Source organism: Leptodactylus fuscus, chromosome 7, assembly GCF_031893055.1.
Source record: "Leptodactylus fuscus isolate aLepFus1 chromosome 7, aLepFus1.hap2, whole genome shotgun sequence".
In the NCBI taxonomy this organism is placed as follows: Eukaryota; Metazoa; Chordata; class Amphibia; order Anura; family Leptodactylidae; genus Leptodactylus; species Leptodactylus fuscus.
Genome location: NC_134271.1, coordinates 126,794,510 through 126,811,347, shown reverse-complemented (window position 1 = coordinate 126,811,347; position 16,838 = coordinate 126,794,510). Strand labels below are relative to the sequence as shown.

General features: G+C 44.6%; 2 protein-coding genes across 4 annotated transcripts in view; one reads left to right on the top strand and one right to left on the bottom strand.

Moving 5' to 3' along the window:
- LOC142214219 (uncharacterized) overlaps nt 1–2,721 on the bottom strand; it is a 28,484-nt gene extending 25,763 nt beyond the window's left edge. For 2 of the 3 annotated variants that reach the window (XM_075283080.1, XM_075283077.1), the window contains exon 1: nt 2,666–2,721. The gene's annotated coding sequence lies outside the window, so the exon portion shown is untranslated. The remainder of the gene's footprint in view (nt 1–2,665) is intronic. The other variant, XM_075283078.1, reaches the window with a different exon arrangement.
- Nucleotides 2,722–2,788: 67 nt separating this feature from the next.
- Nucleotides 2,789–16,461, top strand: VPS18 (VPS18 core subunit of CORVET and HOPS complexes). The gene is made up of 5 exons (XM_075283038.1): nt 2,789–2,926; nt 3,964–4,105; nt 5,663–5,754; nt 8,389–10,241; nt 14,094–16,461. The coding sequence occupies exons 1-5, from the start codon at nt 2,839–2,841 to the stop codon at nt 14,820–14,822; spliced, it is 2,904 nt and encodes a 967-aa protein (XP_075139139.1). The 5' UTR covers nt 2,789–2,838; the 3' UTR covers nt 14,823–16,461.
- The last annotated feature ends 377 nt before the right edge of the window (nt 16,462–16,838 follow it).

The following is a 16,838-nucleotide window of genomic DNA, read 5'->3' as shown; positions in this document are numbered from 1 at the left end:
GTTTATATTATATATTTTTAAGGGTATGTTCACACGGAGGAATTGGCCACGAATTTCGCTCTGGAATACACCTCACATTCTTTTCAAGGGGAGGCAGAGATCGCCCAGGATGCGGGAATAAAAGAAACGTCCTGCTTGATCTTCCCGCAACGCCGTCCACGGATCGAGACTCCCTGCACATTAGACCCATGCATCTGTAGTCAGGAGGCCGTGACTTGTACTCGTGTGAATAAAGCGCTGGGTCTTGCCCTTAGCTCTGTTCGCCTGCGTCTCTCTACTCTCTATTGATTTCTATGTAATCTGATATATCAGTGAGTTGCGGCCTATTCTATTCCACACAGTGACTGTTGGTTTAAGAAGAAGCAGAGGGGAGGAGGAAAGAAGTCTGATAAGAGGAATTTTGTCTCTGATAAGATTTCTTATAGTCCCTTGTACTATTGATTTATGCAAAGTTTGTAGAAAAGTTAGTGACTATTTAACTCTCACAATGAGCTGGTAAAAGTTCATGTTGGAGGAGGGGAGGGAGTTCTAAGTTTGTTATGGGGACATGTCTTTTCTAGTTACACCCCAGTGGTCGGTTCTGATGATATTTCCATGTCCCCAATGTTCACGTCCAGGGACACGAGGAAGTTCATGGAAACAAATCTACTGCAATTATTGTCTGGTCTAGTGCAACTCATTACTGTATGGTGCTGATCAGCAAACCCCAAATAAATAACCCCCCCATACAATGATATACCTGACAGATCCGGTTCACATCTGTGTTTGAGGAGTCCCCGAATGGAAACCCATATGCATAAAGCGGCTACCTGGAAAACCCTCAGACCCCATAGACTATAATGGGGTCTGTATGGTTTGTGCACAAAACATGTAGAGAGAAAAGTCCTATAAGCAGCACTTTTCTCTCCGCATGTTTCGTGCGGAAACCACACGGACCCTATTGTAATCTATGAGGTCCACAGGTTTCCTTAGGTAACCGCTTTTTATGTGTATAGGTTTCTGTTGGGGGGGGGGGGGGCAAGCGGATTCTCCGAACAGAAACCTGAACACAGATGTGAACTGGGCCTTAAACAGCACCCCCATGCACTTTATGTATATAAAGCAGTCCTCCATATATAAGACAGCCCCTCATGCAACTCACATAAACATTCATTGACAAAAACACACACACAAAGAAGTGTTGTTGGAATGGAGTGTGTGAATGTAATACTGATATATGTAAGTGACTACAATATTTCAGAGAAAAGTGATGTTTATTGGAGAACATTGTAGAATTGAAGGGAGGATCTAGCATGTATAACAGAGGAGATAGAGATGAACATGGCGGTATACAGGTTCTGTATTGTATCGTATCCTGCGGTACATTTGCCCACAGATATCGCGGCTGGGCCTGTACTGAAACTGGTCACCCAAGTGGCCCCTAAAGTGCTTGATTGGCGATAGATCTGCTGACAGACGGGTCATGGAAGTGTTGTAATCTAATGGAGACATTCTCACCAAACACTTGAGTATGGGGGTGAGCATAATCCTGCTGAGAAATGCCAGCAGTCCGCCCGGTCATGAGAGGCAGTACATGTGGCTGTAGGATGTCACTATTAGGATGGCTCCTCATGACATCCAACCAGCAGCGGGGGAAAGAGTGTAGCCCCATGGCAAAAACAGGATGGATGCGCTCACCGCGAGGCAGCCATACTCCAAACCGACCATCATTGGATCCCAAATAGAAACAGGAATCAGCACTAAACACAATACAGTTTCAGTCCAGGATTCTCATACATGACATCACTGTAAACAAAGGTGACAGCGGCAGGTGGTCAATGGCAGGGCACATAATGGGCGCTAAGACACCAAATTTACTTCTGTTAAGTGGCTGGAAAAGAACCGGACAAAGACAGGACAAGGAAACTGTGGGAACTTCTTGTGCTTTTAGCCAGGTCAAACAATCCTTTATTAATGGTGGCCTGTGTGGTCCATGCAGAGCCTGGCTGCCATTATCCTTGCCCTCACATAACCAATGCCGCCAACACCACCATAGATTCCTTAAAATGACCTTCCTGCTTCTCTCTGTCCAATGATGTGTCTGCTCTCAAAGTCTGTCAATTGGTAAAGAGATTTGTAGCAGTCAACACTCTTTCACCAGTGAGTACACTACCCAAAAGTAGCCTTTGAGATTGTTTGCATAGGGCTGTGGGGGGGAAGCACTTTTGCGCCATCTTGTGGTAAGACCCAGTGTTTAATCAGATCACACAGTAATGACTGACATATATAACCTGAGATATAACTGCATGGCGAGTATGGTAGCAATTCGGTATTTCTACCTGGGTGCATTAGGTTATGTCAATGAATGTATAACACAACACCCCCCCCCCCAACCTTAGATACACATGACACAGCGCCCCCCCTGACAATTTAGATACACATGACATAGCCCACACCACAGATACATGACACTGCCCCCTATCCCTCAGATACACAACTCACACACATAACACACCCACCTCCCAAATATAAACATAGGCTGACATATACGTTACACAACCCCCCATACACCGCACATAGATACCACGCCACATATAACACAAGACGCCCCCTCCATCCCCCTCACACCCCTACCACAGCCCCCCATACAAGTCCCATACACACCGCGACGCCCCAGACACATTACCTCAGTCTATCTGAACGACCGTGCAATGACTAGATAAGCAGTCACGTGGTGAGCTGACGTTTCAGTCACATGACCGTGACGATTTCGGAGGAGCTGAGCGGTCACATGACTGAGGCACACACCGGAAGTGTCTGGTTCAGCGGGCAGGCTGTGCGGCGGATTCGGTCCCGACCATGGCCTCCATCCTGGAAGAGTACGAGAACTCTCTGTCCCGGGAAAGCTTCCCGAGTCAGGCCCGGGGGCCCGGCATCCCGCTGTCTGGTGAGGGCTCCATTGCATAGGCTGTAGACTCTAGTATAGGAAACACAAGCAGGGCTCTATACTGCATACATGGCTGCTGCAGTATACTGGCACGTAATGACGTCATGAGTCTTGGGATACAAGCATTGTGGCCAGGTGGTAGCAAGCTTTATAGTGATAGTGTAACTGAAGCAGCAGAAGCATACCAAGGGTACACTGCTTACTTATAGGGTGCCACTTATTGTGGTCTTATTTATAGGGTGCTTACTTATAGGGTGCCGCTTATTTCCAAGTTAGATTTTGGTTTTCTCCTGGAAATTTGCATGCATATTTTATATTGCATGTGAACAGGGAAACAGAAAGCCAATTCACATGCACGGGGTGTAGACTGTAGTCAAATATGGTGAAACAGTGAAGGATTCAGTGCAAAATTTGCAGAAAAATCTGTGTCTCATCCAACATGTGTGCTCAGAGGGCGGTTGTTTTTGCATCGGGTTTGGCGCTCAGCATTACATTTCTGCCACCATATGCCATAGTTTTAGGAGAATTCTGGGTACTTTTGCTACTACTGATAGGAATAGTTTGCGCCACTATTCTGCCGGGTGTGAAAATAAATCTGACACGCCCCATGTGGGCCATGGGATCCATTATAAGGGGCATCATAAAGTGACAGAGTATTGCTCGGATATGCCTTCACTTTATGATGGTCATAAGTTTCTGATCTGGGGTGGACAGACAGCCAACCCCCATATAGATAAGATATTTGGGGCTACGCCCTGTCCCTATACAGTACAGTTCATAAAGGCAGAGGGCTCCGTGCCCTGTATAGTGGCCATGCCCTGTAATTGCAGCCCAGCCCCCATTGATGTCACCTATAGGGGGCATGTAGCTATCCGCTTCTGGCTCTGTGCACTGTATAGTACAAGGACCAGAGGTATCCTCAAACAGTTCATTCATGCAGGGGCTGTTTGTCACCCCCACGCCTAAGGATAGGCCAGAAATAAAAAAAATTCCTTGACAACCCCTTTAATGTTTGTGTTTTTTTTTTTTTTTTTCAGGCTATGTGAATGCTCGCTTAGAGAGAGAGACCCCCATCTTCAATAAGCAGAGGATAGATTTCACTCCTCCAGAAAACATTAACAGCTTGGTGGTCTGTAGTAACCAGCTGTGCATGAGCCTGGGGAAGGAGACCATTCTGCGGTAAGTAACTGCGTTTACCATTTGTCAGGTTTTATGCACTAGTCACAATTTAAAGGGATTCTACCATTAAACTACTTATTTTTTCTAATTACCACATCAGAATAGCCTTAAGAAAGGCTATTCGTCTCCTACCTTTAGACGTGGTCTCCGCTGCGCCGTTCCGTAGAAATACCGGTTTTAACCGGTATGCAAATGAGCTCTCCGCAGCAATGAGGGCGGGCCCCAGCGCTGAAAGCCCAATGAGCGCATCCCCATTGCTGCCCAGAGCTCTTTCCTGTGCCGCCTCCTTCTTCTGCAGCAACTCCGCCTCTTCTGGCTTCTCTTGCTCTTGTAGTTCTATACAGGAGCATAGAGAGGGCAACCCAAAATGGCCGCCGGCTGGCTCCTGTATTGAACTGCAAGAGCGGCTACCCAAAAATGGCTGCTGGCCGGCGGCCATTTTTGGGTAGCCGCTCTTGCAGTTCAATACAGGAGCCAGCCGGCGGCTATTTTTGGGTAGCCGCTCTTGCAGTTCAATACAGGAGCCAGCCGGCGGCCATTTTTGGGTAGCCGCTCTTGCAGTTCAATACAGGAGCTGGCCGGCGGCCATTTTGGGGTGGCGCCTCTATGCTCCTGTATAGAACTACAAGTGCAAGAGAAGCCAGAAGAGGCGGAGTTGCTGCAGAAGAAGGAGGCGGCGCAGGAAAGAGCTCTCGGGCAGCAATGGGGATGCGCTCATCGGCCTTTCAGCGCTGGGGCCCGCCCTCATTGCTGCGGAGAGCTCATTTGCATACCGGCTAAAACCGGTATTTCTACGGAACAGCGCGGCAGAGACCACATCTAAAGGTAGGAGACGAATAGCCTTTCTTAAGGCTATTCTGACGTGTTCATTAGAAAAAAAGGTAGTTTAATGGTAGAATCCCTTTAAGGCCATTGCATACAGTAGCTGCAGATGTTTTTTGTTGCTGCTCTATGGCAGATGTACAGCCACATTGTATGGGTGACATGTTGGTACGTCATCACTTATGGTTGGTGGAGGTATTATTGAAACAAGAGTGGGTGACGCTGCTCTGGATAAGCTCTGTAACTCCTGCAGAGGTTACTGTAGCACATTTATTGACTCTGTTTAATTGTGGCGCTACAGAAGCCGTGTATCTCAGCAGTGCTACACTGTTTCCATAGCCCCTATTCACCTCCATAGGTGTTACTGAAACAGCATAGCACAGTGCCACATGCCAATGATAATTCTGTGTTGCCCATCCACAGATAATGCCCTATTGGGCCAAATAATACGATGCATCAATACGAAAAATTTCCTAATATATATCCTGTATAAATTCAGCACCTGATTTATTTTCAGATTAGTGACCTCAGCTGTGACGATTCATTTGCAAGCTCACTACTCTTCCCTGTGAGCAGTGCAGCCAGCAAATGAAACATCACAACAGCCCTCTCTACCCTGATAGAGCACTAGAGTAGATGTGACTTAAAAACCGGTTTTATATTTATCATACTTTGTATTTCCTCTTCATTTTATTATATCGTTTTCATTTTGACATATCATTGCTATTCCTGAAGGATCGATTTGGTGAAAGCTGACCAGCCAAATCAAGTAGAGCTGGGTCGTAAAGATGATTTCAAAGTCCACAAGATATTCCTGGATCCAACAGGTAACAACTAATATGTTTTCAGTATCGGTACATTGGGTCTGATGTTCTATGTTATAGTGATATAATAGATGAAGAAAGTCTTCTAGGTCTGTTCAATATTCTGTAGTGTTAATCTAAACTGACCGCAGATGTCATCTTGTTGTCCATCTCATCTTCTGAACAGCAGCAAATAATAAAATGGCTGCCCATGTAGTAAGGCCATGCAGAGACACTCGTCATAACTAAGGTCCATTGTTTTCTGACTCATGTAACGGAGACTTTCCAGATGTAGGCGCTGTTTATGTCAGTGGTGGAGGATCCGTTGCAGATTCCGTCATCTTTGTAGCTAAAAATAACAGACCGTATGATAAACCTGGCGGATCCCATTATAAGTCACTGGGTCCTTTTGGCTCCACTGGTGTCATGTTATGGTTTCCATGTGCCAACATTTTCGGTTTCTAATCCTACGACAAAATGATGGAATTCCTAATGGGAAGAATATGCAAATCTGTCTTCCATGATGTAATTAGGAAGTCAGGTGCCTCAGTGTTGCAAACAAATAGAGGGAACCCTGTCTAAGCCTCTCACCTCTACCAGGTTAGTCTTCTCTACACCGGGCTGATGAGATGCAATAACATCAAAACGTCCGTCCTCAGTTGAGAGACTATACCTGGTAATAATCCCAGCATCATTGCAAAACAAAGGCCTCTTGGAAGGTCGAGCATGATGTTAAAGGGAGCAGCCTATCTCACTGAGATTCTGTCTTCCTAATTACATCAGGGAAGAGAGGCTTGCACATTCCAGTGAGCGCCCTCTATTGGTTTGCAACACTGAGGCACCTGACTTCCTAATTACATCATGGAAGACAGATTTGCATATTCTTCCCATAGTCCCTTGCAAAGTGGAGTGCTTAAGGCTTAATAAGTCTCCACACACCTATATGGTGGTCTCTCCCCAAGGAGTGACAATATCCCCTTAACGGAATTCCTAATGTGAATGTGAACTCGGTCTAATAAAAAAACAAAGTCTATCTAATGCACATAATCAATGTGTAAATTAATTTTTTTTGTTATCGGATTGCCAGTGCTTTATTTTGCAGTTATTTAAAGGGGATTTCCAAGATTATGAGTTTTATTTTTTTTAAATGTAGATAGTGAGCCCCATATAGGGATCACAATGTACATTTTTCCTCTATCAGTATGTCTTTGTAGAATGGGAGGAAATCCACGCAAACACGGGGAGAACATACAAACTCCTTGCAGATGTTGTCCTTGGCAAGATTCAAACCCAGGACTCCAGTGCTGCACGCCTGCAGTGCTAAGCACTGAGTCACCGTGTTGCCCCGTCCAGGGTTATGATTTTGCTAGGTCTTGAATATTTGTTTATTTAGGGTCTTGAAAGCCACCGATTTCAGAGTGCTTCAGCCACTTCACTGCCTACCAAGCACAGCGCCATACATCAAAAATTGGATACGCTTGGTATTGCAGCTCCCCCCCCATTGTGACATTTGTAGAATATGCTGTGGATAAGCCACAAATATCGAAGATGGAAATACCCCTTCAAGTAGTTAATGATGCCTTGTGAGTCTGACATCTTGTAGCATGCAGAAGAAGCTGCGTAATATTGTATGGTAAAAAGCTGGAACCCTAATTCCTGAGCAGCCTAAGAAACATAGGAGAAATTAAGGCAGATCGCGGTGTAAGATATTCCCAGAACATAAGTTTCATGTGCTATGTATATATACAGGTAATATAACATATATATAATATATCATTTAAGGTTCTGTTCATACTTGCCTCATGGTTTTCAGATATAAGAAAAGCGACAGCACATTATCAGATGTGTGACACAACACATGCTACCAGAGCAAAACAGACTTGGGGTCAGACAATGGGGTCTGCTGGGTCCAGTATGGCTTCTGTTGTTTTGGCTACACTGACTATGGAGACTGCCTCACATATAATTGGCCAAAAATATGCAAATCTATTCTCCAGAATGTAATTAGGAGAACAGTTCACTCTGTACGCCGCCCTCTAGAGGGCAGCATCCTTAACATCATGCATGACTCAGTTAAAAAGTCTAATATCACGATGCGGATTTAATTGCCAAATTAGTATTTCTATTCCAAAAGGAACAGATTCCAAGCTACAGGGTGGTGTACAGAGTGCACTGTTCTCCTAATTACATCCTGGAGAATAGATTTGCATATTTTTTACCCAGAATCCCTAGCGGAGCAGGAATGACTTGTAAGTCTCCGTACTGCCTATGTAGGCACACACTCTCCCTGATGTGTACAATTATCCCCTGACCCTACTATAATTGGCCGTAATAAGACAAGATGGGACAAGAACAGGGGCAATACGGTGGCTCAGTGGTTAGCACTGCAGCCTTGCTGCGCTGGAGTCCTGGGTTTGAATCCCACCAAGGACAACATCTGCAAGGAGTTTGTATGTTCTGTCCATGTTTGTGTGGATTTCCTCCCATTCTACAAAGACATATGGGTAGGAAAATAAATGTACATTGTGTTCCCTATATGGGGCTGACAATCTACATAAAAAAAAAAACGTGGGAGAAGAACTGCAGCACCTCTGCTATGTCTGAATACCCCCTTACTGAAAACTTCTCTTTCACACATGTGCTTTGTATTTATTTTAGGATCGCACCTCGTGATTGCTCTTAACACTAGCGAGTGCCTGTATCTTAATCGCAACGCCCAGAAAGTTCGTCCTCTCTCCCGATGGAAAGGCCACATAATCGAAAGCATTGGCTGGAACAAGTTTCAGAAGAATGATACTACCACAGGACCGATATTAGTTGGCACTGCCCAGGGTCAAATCTTTGAAGCGGATATCTCAACCACTGAAGGTGGACTTTTTGGTACCACTCCAGATCAGTATTTCCGCTATCTTCACACACTGGAGGAAGAGACTGGACCCGCTCCGGTTTGCTGTCTCGAAATCAACTGCGGGTATGAAAATCGTTACTGCGTCATTGCAACCACTCGGAAAAGGCTATTCCAGTTTACCGCCAAGTTAACCGAAGGCGCCGAGCAGCAAGGGTTCGCACCGCTTTTTAACCTGACAATGGATGATCTTCCAAGCATCCAAGAATTTCCCGGGAACCTTGGGTATAGTGAAATTGCTTTTTACACTCAAAAACTCCGCACCTACCCCATGTCATTTGCTTGGATGATGGGAAACGGAGTGCTTTATGGCAATTTAGATTTTACTCGGCCTGACTCTGTTTTGACCGATGTCCAAGTGTGGGAATACCCGTCTAGCGATAAGCCCATATCCATTGTCATTACACAGTTCCATTTCTTGCTCTTGCTGCCTGACCGGATAAAGGCGATCTGTACTTTAAACGGCCAGGTAGTATTCGAAGACATCTTCACCGAAAAGTTTGGCCCTTTGAAAAGAATGGCTAAGGATCCAGTTATTGGCCAGATCTGGATCCATACGGAAAGAGCCGTCTTCAGATACCACGTCGAACGTGAACCTAGAGACGTTTGGAGGATGTACATGAACATGGGCAAATTCGAGTTGGCCAAAGAGTTTTGTAAGGATCGTCCGGAGTGCATGGATATGGTGTTGGCCAAGGAAGCTGAGCACTGCTTCCAGAAAAAGAAATATAAAGAAAGCGCCAAGTGTTACGCCCTCACTCAAAACTACTTCGAAGAAATAACCCTTAAATTCATCGAAGCCAAACAGGCCGAGGCACTTATGGAGTTTCTCCTTAGAAAGTTGGCTACTCTTAAATCTTCCGAAAAAATACAAGTCACGTTACTTACCACCTGGCTGACGGAGTTGTATCTGAATCTCCTCGGTGTGTTGGAAAGCGATACTTCCAGAAGAAGTTCTTATCTGAAGACACGGGATGATTTCCGAGCTTTTCTCAGCAGCAAAATAAATAAGGAATGCCTAAGTAATAACCGTGCCTCCATCTATGATCTCCTGGCCAGCCATGGAGACACGGAGCATATGGTTTACTTTGCTGTACTCATGGAAGACTATGAACGGGTAGTATCTCACCACTGCCAAAACGATGACTACGATGAGGCCCTCAATGTGCTATCCAAGCACAAAGACAAAAACCTCTTTTACAAATTCTCTCCCGTACTCATGCAGCATATTCCCAAAAAAGTTGTAGATGCTTGGGTCAAAATGGGCAAGAAACTTGACCCCAAGAACCTCATTCCTGCCCTTGTTAATTACAACCAAAGCGCATGCACCCAGATAAATGAAGCCATCCGCTACATGGAGTTCTGCGTGTATGAACTCCGGGAAACTGAGCAGGCCATCCACAACTACCTGCTGTCACTGTATGCCCAATTTCTACCCGATTCTCTGCTTTTATATCTAGAAAAAGCCGGCACGAACCCCAACAGGATTTATTATGACCTAAAGTATGCCCTGCGTCTATGTGCAGAACATGAACATCATCGGGCCTGTGTGCATGTCTACAAAGTTATGGAGATGTACGAGGAGGCCGTGGATCTCGCTTTAAAGGTATATATTAAGTATGAGGTGTTTTATATAGCACCAACATATACCATAGTATTGTATAGATTATCATGTTATATATTGCTATCTCTGTCCTAAATGGGGCTCATAATGTAAATTTCGTTTGTGTAGACAAATGTTAAAGAGATCCTATCATTAAAATCACATTTTTTTCTTGATCACACGTAGGAATAGCTTTAAGAAAGGCTATTCTCCTACCTTTTAGATGTCTTCTCTGCACCGCCGTTCGGTAGAAAGCCAGGTTTTCAGGAACGGCCTCACTGTGCGTCTTCTGCCGGAGCCGAGTTCAAACTTCTACGCATGTGCAGTCGGCTCTGCCATTGGGACTTGAGCAGAGCCGACTACACATGAGCGCGGTAAGTTTTTTTTTGTGGCCGCTTACTGTGTAAGCGGCCACAAGAAAATGGCCGCTTACACCAGGCGGGCATGTGCAGTCGGCTCTGCACGAGGACTGATGGCAGAGCTGACTGCACATGCGTAGAGGTTTGAACCCAGCTCCGGAAGAAGAAGCAGGGAGAGGCCATTCCAGAAGGAGATGGAGGCAGTGCTGTAGAGTTCTCTTGCAGCATTGAGGACACCCCCAGTTCTGTTTCAGCGCTGGAGCCCGCCCCCAGTCCTGCGAGAGAGCTCATTTGCATACAGTCAAAAAATGGGATTTCTACCAAATGGCGGTGCGGAGAAGACATCTAAAGGTAGGAGAAGAATAACCTTTCTTAAGGCTATTCCTATGTGTGATCGAGAAAAAATGTGATTTTAATGATAGAATTCCTTTAAGAAAAATGCTTTCTTTTCTGGGCTTAAGAAGGCTAAATGTGTATATCCAGCTCACCTCTCCAGTGCAAACATCCACACCTTTGTCAAAGTTTCCAAAAGCAAATAAACTGAACCAGCACTTCAAAAGTATATGGAAAAAAAAATACAAATTCACAAGAAATAAAAAATACCCTCAGGTATACACACTTAGAATAACAATCCTAAGTTGCTTTTCTGGTCACCCCTGACCCTGTATTATATACATTGAATTCTGTATGTAGTACATTTTCGTATACTTTTGAAGTGCTGGTCCGTTTTTTTTTTTTTTTTTCTTTCTTGCCGGTGGATATATTTGGAAATGATATGGATGTTGTCAGCTTCATTCATGCATATGAGGCATTTTCTGACCCCTTTGGGGAAATATATCCAAAATAGTCGCCATGCCACAGGTGAGCTTCATCTTACTGATCATGCAGGTTGAATTTCAGTGAAGTTTAGGATTCCCAAGCCAGTCTGAATTTTAGCTGTGGATTTGTGCCACAAGACGTGCAGATATTGATAAGAAATAAACTCTACTTTGTGCCTTTTATAAAACATCATATATTTATACAACAGAAGCCTCTGACTACCCTCAGGTAAACCTATATACTCACCTGTCCTGGTGTTCCGGTGTCCTCCTAGTCCAGTCCAGTCCTGCTGCGCCATGTCTTCTTGCAGCGGAAGTCTCCGCTGGCTGTGACTTTCCGGATCCCTTTCCTTAAAGGGATCCTATCATTGGATCCCCTTTTTTTTTCCTCAATAACACTTAGGAATAGCCATAAGAAAGGCTATTCTTCTACCTTTAGATGTCTTCTCCGTGCCGCTCTTCAGTAAAAATCTGAGTTTTCGTCTGTATGCAAATGAGTTCTCTCACAGCACTGGGGGCGTCCCCAGTGCTGCGAGAGAAATCTCCAGCGCCGCTTCCATCTTCTTCTGGAACGCCCTCTCCCTATGTCGTCTTCCGTCCTGGGTTTTCAATTTTCCAGGCCTTGGGCAGAGCCGACTGTGCATGCCTGGGCCACAAGAAAATGGCCGCTTATACTGTACTTCAATAGAAGCCACTCTTTTTTTTTTTTTTTTTTTTTTCTTTCTGCTAGCTAGTAGCGGAAAAAAAGAAGCAACATTGACCTATCTTGCCACGGATTCCGCAACTCGAGACGCTCCTGTTTAGGCCCATTCATTCGAGACTAATCGGGAGTGGCACGCTATTTCGGCATCCTGTCGCGGCTTGCCGCGCAAAATGTTCATAAGGTAGATAAAGTTTCTGCCACCTTTTCCTCCGTGTGAACATACCCCGTCGACAAAGCATGTGGCCCACTATTTTGTGTATCACTCGTGCACTAAAAGCTGTTCTGCAACCTGTGGCTGTAAAATAAGAAAATTACCCTTTTTTGTAAAGATATTCTTAAATTTAAGTGATCAGATGTTGGTTTCATTAACCCCTTCCCGACATGCGCCGTAATAGTACGGCGCATGTCGGGTCTGTAACTATGGCGACCGCCCGGGAGCCGGGCGGCCGCCATAGCCGCCGGGTGTCTACTGCTTTAAGCAGTAGACAACCGTCTCTAATGCCTCCGATCGGTCCCCGGACCGATCGGAGGCATTAACCCCTCCGGTGCCGCGGTCAAAGGCGCCGGAGGCGCCATTTTCCCAGCGGCGCATGGGCGCCGCCATTTTGCCGGTGATCGCCGGCTCCTGGAGCATGCTCCAGGGCCGACGTCACGTTGCCATGACAGCCGGGAGCCTTGTACAGGCTCCCAGGCTTCTCTGCAAATTCTCTCTTTTGCAGGCTGGTCTATGCAGCCTGCAAAAGAGAGGATGATTTTTTGCAATGCATTGTAATGCATTGCATTAGTGATCAGACCCCCTGGGGTTCAACACCCCTAGGGGGTCTAATAAATGCAAAAATTTTTTTTTTAAAAAAAGTATTAAAAATTCAAATCACCCCCCTTTCCCTAGAACACATATAAAAGTAGTTAAAAACTGTGAAACATATACATGTTAGGTATCCCCGCGTCCGAAATCGCCCGCTCTACAAATCTATAAAAATATTTTTCCTGTTCGGTAAACGCCGTAGCGGGAAAAATAGTCAAAAGTGCCAAACCGCCGTTTTTTCACTGTTTTGATTCTGATAAAAATTTGAATAAAAAGTGATCAAAGCAAGAACATTTCCTGAAAAGAGTAGAACTAAAAAGTACACCCGGCCCCGCAAAAAAAGACGCCCTATGCATCCCCGTACACTTACGTATAAAAAAGTTACGGCCGTCGGAATATGGCGACTTTTAGAAAAAAAATTTTTTGGATTTTTTTTTTAAGGGGTCAAAATGTAAATAAAACCATATAAATTTGGTATCCCTGGAACCGTACCGAAACACAGAATATAGGGGACATGTCATTTTGGCTGCACAGTGAACGCCGTAAAACCGAAGCCCGTAAGAATGTCGCAGAAATGCATTTTTTCTTCAAATCCACCCCATTCTGAATTTTTTTCCAGCTTCCCAGTACATTATATAGAATAATTAATGGTGCCATCATGAAGAAAAATTTGTCCTGCAAAAATTAAGACCTCATAGGGCTCTGGGAGCGGAGAAATAAAAAAGTTATGGGGTTTAGAAGGAGGGGAGTCAAAAACGAGAAACGAAAATCAAAAAGGGAAGGGGTTAATATGCGAAAAATTGACCCTTTTAATGGTGGCTCTTGTCTAGGGTTAAGCCGATCTTGAAATTTCAGGATCCAATTTCCGATAATTTTCCATTCGAACCCAATCCGGATCCCAATTCCGATCCCAATGTAAGTCAATGGGATTTTTTTAAATAATCAGAGATCGGATTTAAAAAACAATCCTATTCACTACACAGCATGTAGTCCAAAAATTGATTACATTTTTGGACCCCACACTGTGTAGTGATTATGGAACATGTAGACATGAAGACAATACCAAATAGACATAAGTTCAGACAATGAGAAAGTTAGTGGAGCTGAAAGATCGATGTCTAAGCATTTTTTTTGTGCTCAAAATTTTTATTTCGATTTTAATTTCCACAGGTGGATGTGGATCTAGCCAAGTCTTGTGCAGATTTACCATCCGACGATGAAGAACTTAAGAAGAAGCTCTGGTTGAAGATTGCCCGTCACGTGGTTCAAGAAGAGAAGGATGTGAAGAAGGCCATGGTTTGTCTGTCCAGCTGTAACCTTCTTAAAATCGAGGATATTCTTCCCTTCTTTCCGGACTTTGTGACCATTGATCACTTTAAGGAAGCCATTTGCAGCTCCTTGCAAGCGTACAACCAGCATATTGAGGAGCTGAAGCAAGAAATGGAAGACGCCACGTTGAGCGCTAAGCGAATAAGAGAAGATATGCAAGAAATGAGGAATAAGTACGGCTCGGTGGATCCTCAAGATAAGTGTTCCGGCTGTGACTTTCCACTTCTGAATCGCCCCTTTTATCTCTTCCTTTGCAATCACATGTTCCATTATGACTGCCTCATGCAGACTGTTGTCCCCAACCTTCCACAATATAAGCAGCTGAAGCTGGAAGACCTGCAGAAGAAGTTGGTGTCCGCAGTCCAGCCTTCAAAAAGTCGCTCCCATGCAAAGGAGGAAGACAGTATAAGTCTAGGGAAAGGACAGAAAAGTCGCGAGCAGATCAAAGCGGACATTGACGACATTGTGGCAGCCGAGTGTCCCTTTTGTGGTGAACTGATGATTCGGTCTATTGACAAGCCCTTCATAGATCCACAGCGTTATAAAGAGGAGATGCTCAGTTGGCTTTAATATACACTTGGGACGTTTGGGTGAAGCCAAGCAAGGCCGCGGTTACATTGATAAGTGGATTGATGGCGGCTATAACATGTGGTGATGCAGTGCAGGGATCTCTCCTCTATACCCTGTTTACTGAGAGGGGTCCCCTGTATTTTTATCACATCGAAAGGGGTTGCCCCACAATGACAACTTACCCACAGGATGTGTCTAATGGCCGGAGCCCCAAAGGCTACCTAACAGGGGGGCCTGTGTTTCCTGTTTTGTGGAGTGATGGTCACACTCTGTCTGATCGTTGAGGGTCCTGTGTCCCATACACACTTATCACCTATCCTGTAAATATGTTATGTTAAAGGGAGTCTTGTCACCCGCACCCAGTATACTGACCCAGCCCTGCAGATAGATAGGTTAGGCCCAGTTCACATCTGCATTCGGGGAGTCCACTTTGGAACCCCCTGAATGGAAACCTATACGCATTAAAAAAAAAAAAACGGTTATCTGGGAAACCCACGGACCCCATAGACGACAATGGGGTCTGTGTGGTTTCTGCACGAAACATGCTGTGCAAGCAGCACTTTTCTCTCTGCATGTTTTGTGCGAAAACCACACGGACCCCATTGTAGTCTATGGGGTCTGCAGGTTTACTTAGGTAACTGTTTTTTTTTTGCGTATAGCTTTACGTTCAGGGAGGTGATACCCAAACGCAGATGTGACCCGGGCCTTATGTTCATCAAAATCAAATGGCCTTTTACCTCTATGAAGCACTGTCCCCTTTGCTGTTTTTGTCAATATGCAGATTTGCTTTTTGGAGCAACGAGGGCCATGTTGCCTACCCCTATGGAGCAACAGCCTTATCCTCATTACTCCAAAGAGCTTGTTACATATTGACACAAAACACGATTTCTCCACCATGGACGCAGCGATTCACAAGGGAGAAACTCCATTTGATTCAGGTGACTCTAACTAGAGATGAGCGAACACTGTTCGGATCAGCCGTTCCGAACAGCACGCTCCCATAGAAATGAATGGAAGCACCTGGCACGTACACTTTGCTGGCGGCCGGTCACCGTGCCAGGTGCTTCCATTCATTTCTATGAGAGCGCGCTGTTCGGAACGGCTGATCCGAACAGTGTTCGCTCATCTCTAACTCTAACCTACATTTGGGGTTGGGTTGCCATCCTGGGTCCAGGTGACAGACTCCCTTTAACTATGACGTACCGTTTAATATGTCTGTGATATCACTCTATTCTAATGGTTGTCATCATGTATGCATAGCTCATGGACACGTTTCTATCCTATCTTGTTATTTTGAGAGATTTTTATATTTCGATAAAAAAGCAAGGTTATGTAACAGGTCACACCTTTTAGTGACTGCTGTATCATTGCTCTCTTTATCTATTTGGTTTGCACAGATTCAGCCTATCTCATGTAAAATACAGCAACACACTTGGCTGTACAGACCCATTCCTTTACTATCTTTTTTTTTAATGACCATCTTGATGATGAACCTGAGCTGGAATGGACAGAAATGAAGGACTGTAGCATGTGAACTGTTACTAAAAGGTATCTAACCCTTTGTTATTTTCCCGTCATCTTTGCTTTTGCTTCACAATGATTACACTGTGAAAGATCATAATCTAATAAATTGTGTTTCAATCCCATATCTTATATGTTCCAATATGGAAACCAGAAAGAAAGGTATGTTTCGTCGTGTTTTTTTTTTTGTTTTTTTGTTTTGTTTTTCATGTCTTCACGTTCCACATACACCTTACTACTATTACTACTCCACCTTACTACATCTACTATCACAGCGGATGTTGGGAAGGGATTAACACCTTAGTAACCACACATTGGGAGAAAGTTAACATGCGTTGTACACAAGTGCAATGTTTTTTACGTAGTTACATAGTAGATGAGGTTGGATGAAGACATCAGTCCATCAAGTCCAACCTATAACCTTACAATCCCTATAGTGTTGATCCAGGGGAAGGCAAAAAACCCCATGAGGCTCATGCCAATTTCCCTATTTCA

Excerpts from the sequence above, each read along its gene's own strand:
- VPS18 (XM_075283038.1), top strand. The coding sequence starts at position 2,839 with ATGGCCTCCATCCTGGAAGAGTACGAGAACTCTCTGTCCCGGGAAAGC. Across the intron at positions 2,927-3,963 it reads GCCCGGCATCCCGCTGTCTG|GCTATGTGAATGCTCGCTTA; the intron begins GTGAGGGCTCCA and ends TTTTTTTTTCAG. Across the intron at positions 10,242-14,093 it reads CCGTGGATCTCGCTTTAAAG|GTGGATGTGGATCTAGCCAA; the intron begins GTATATATTAAG and ends TAATTTCCACAG.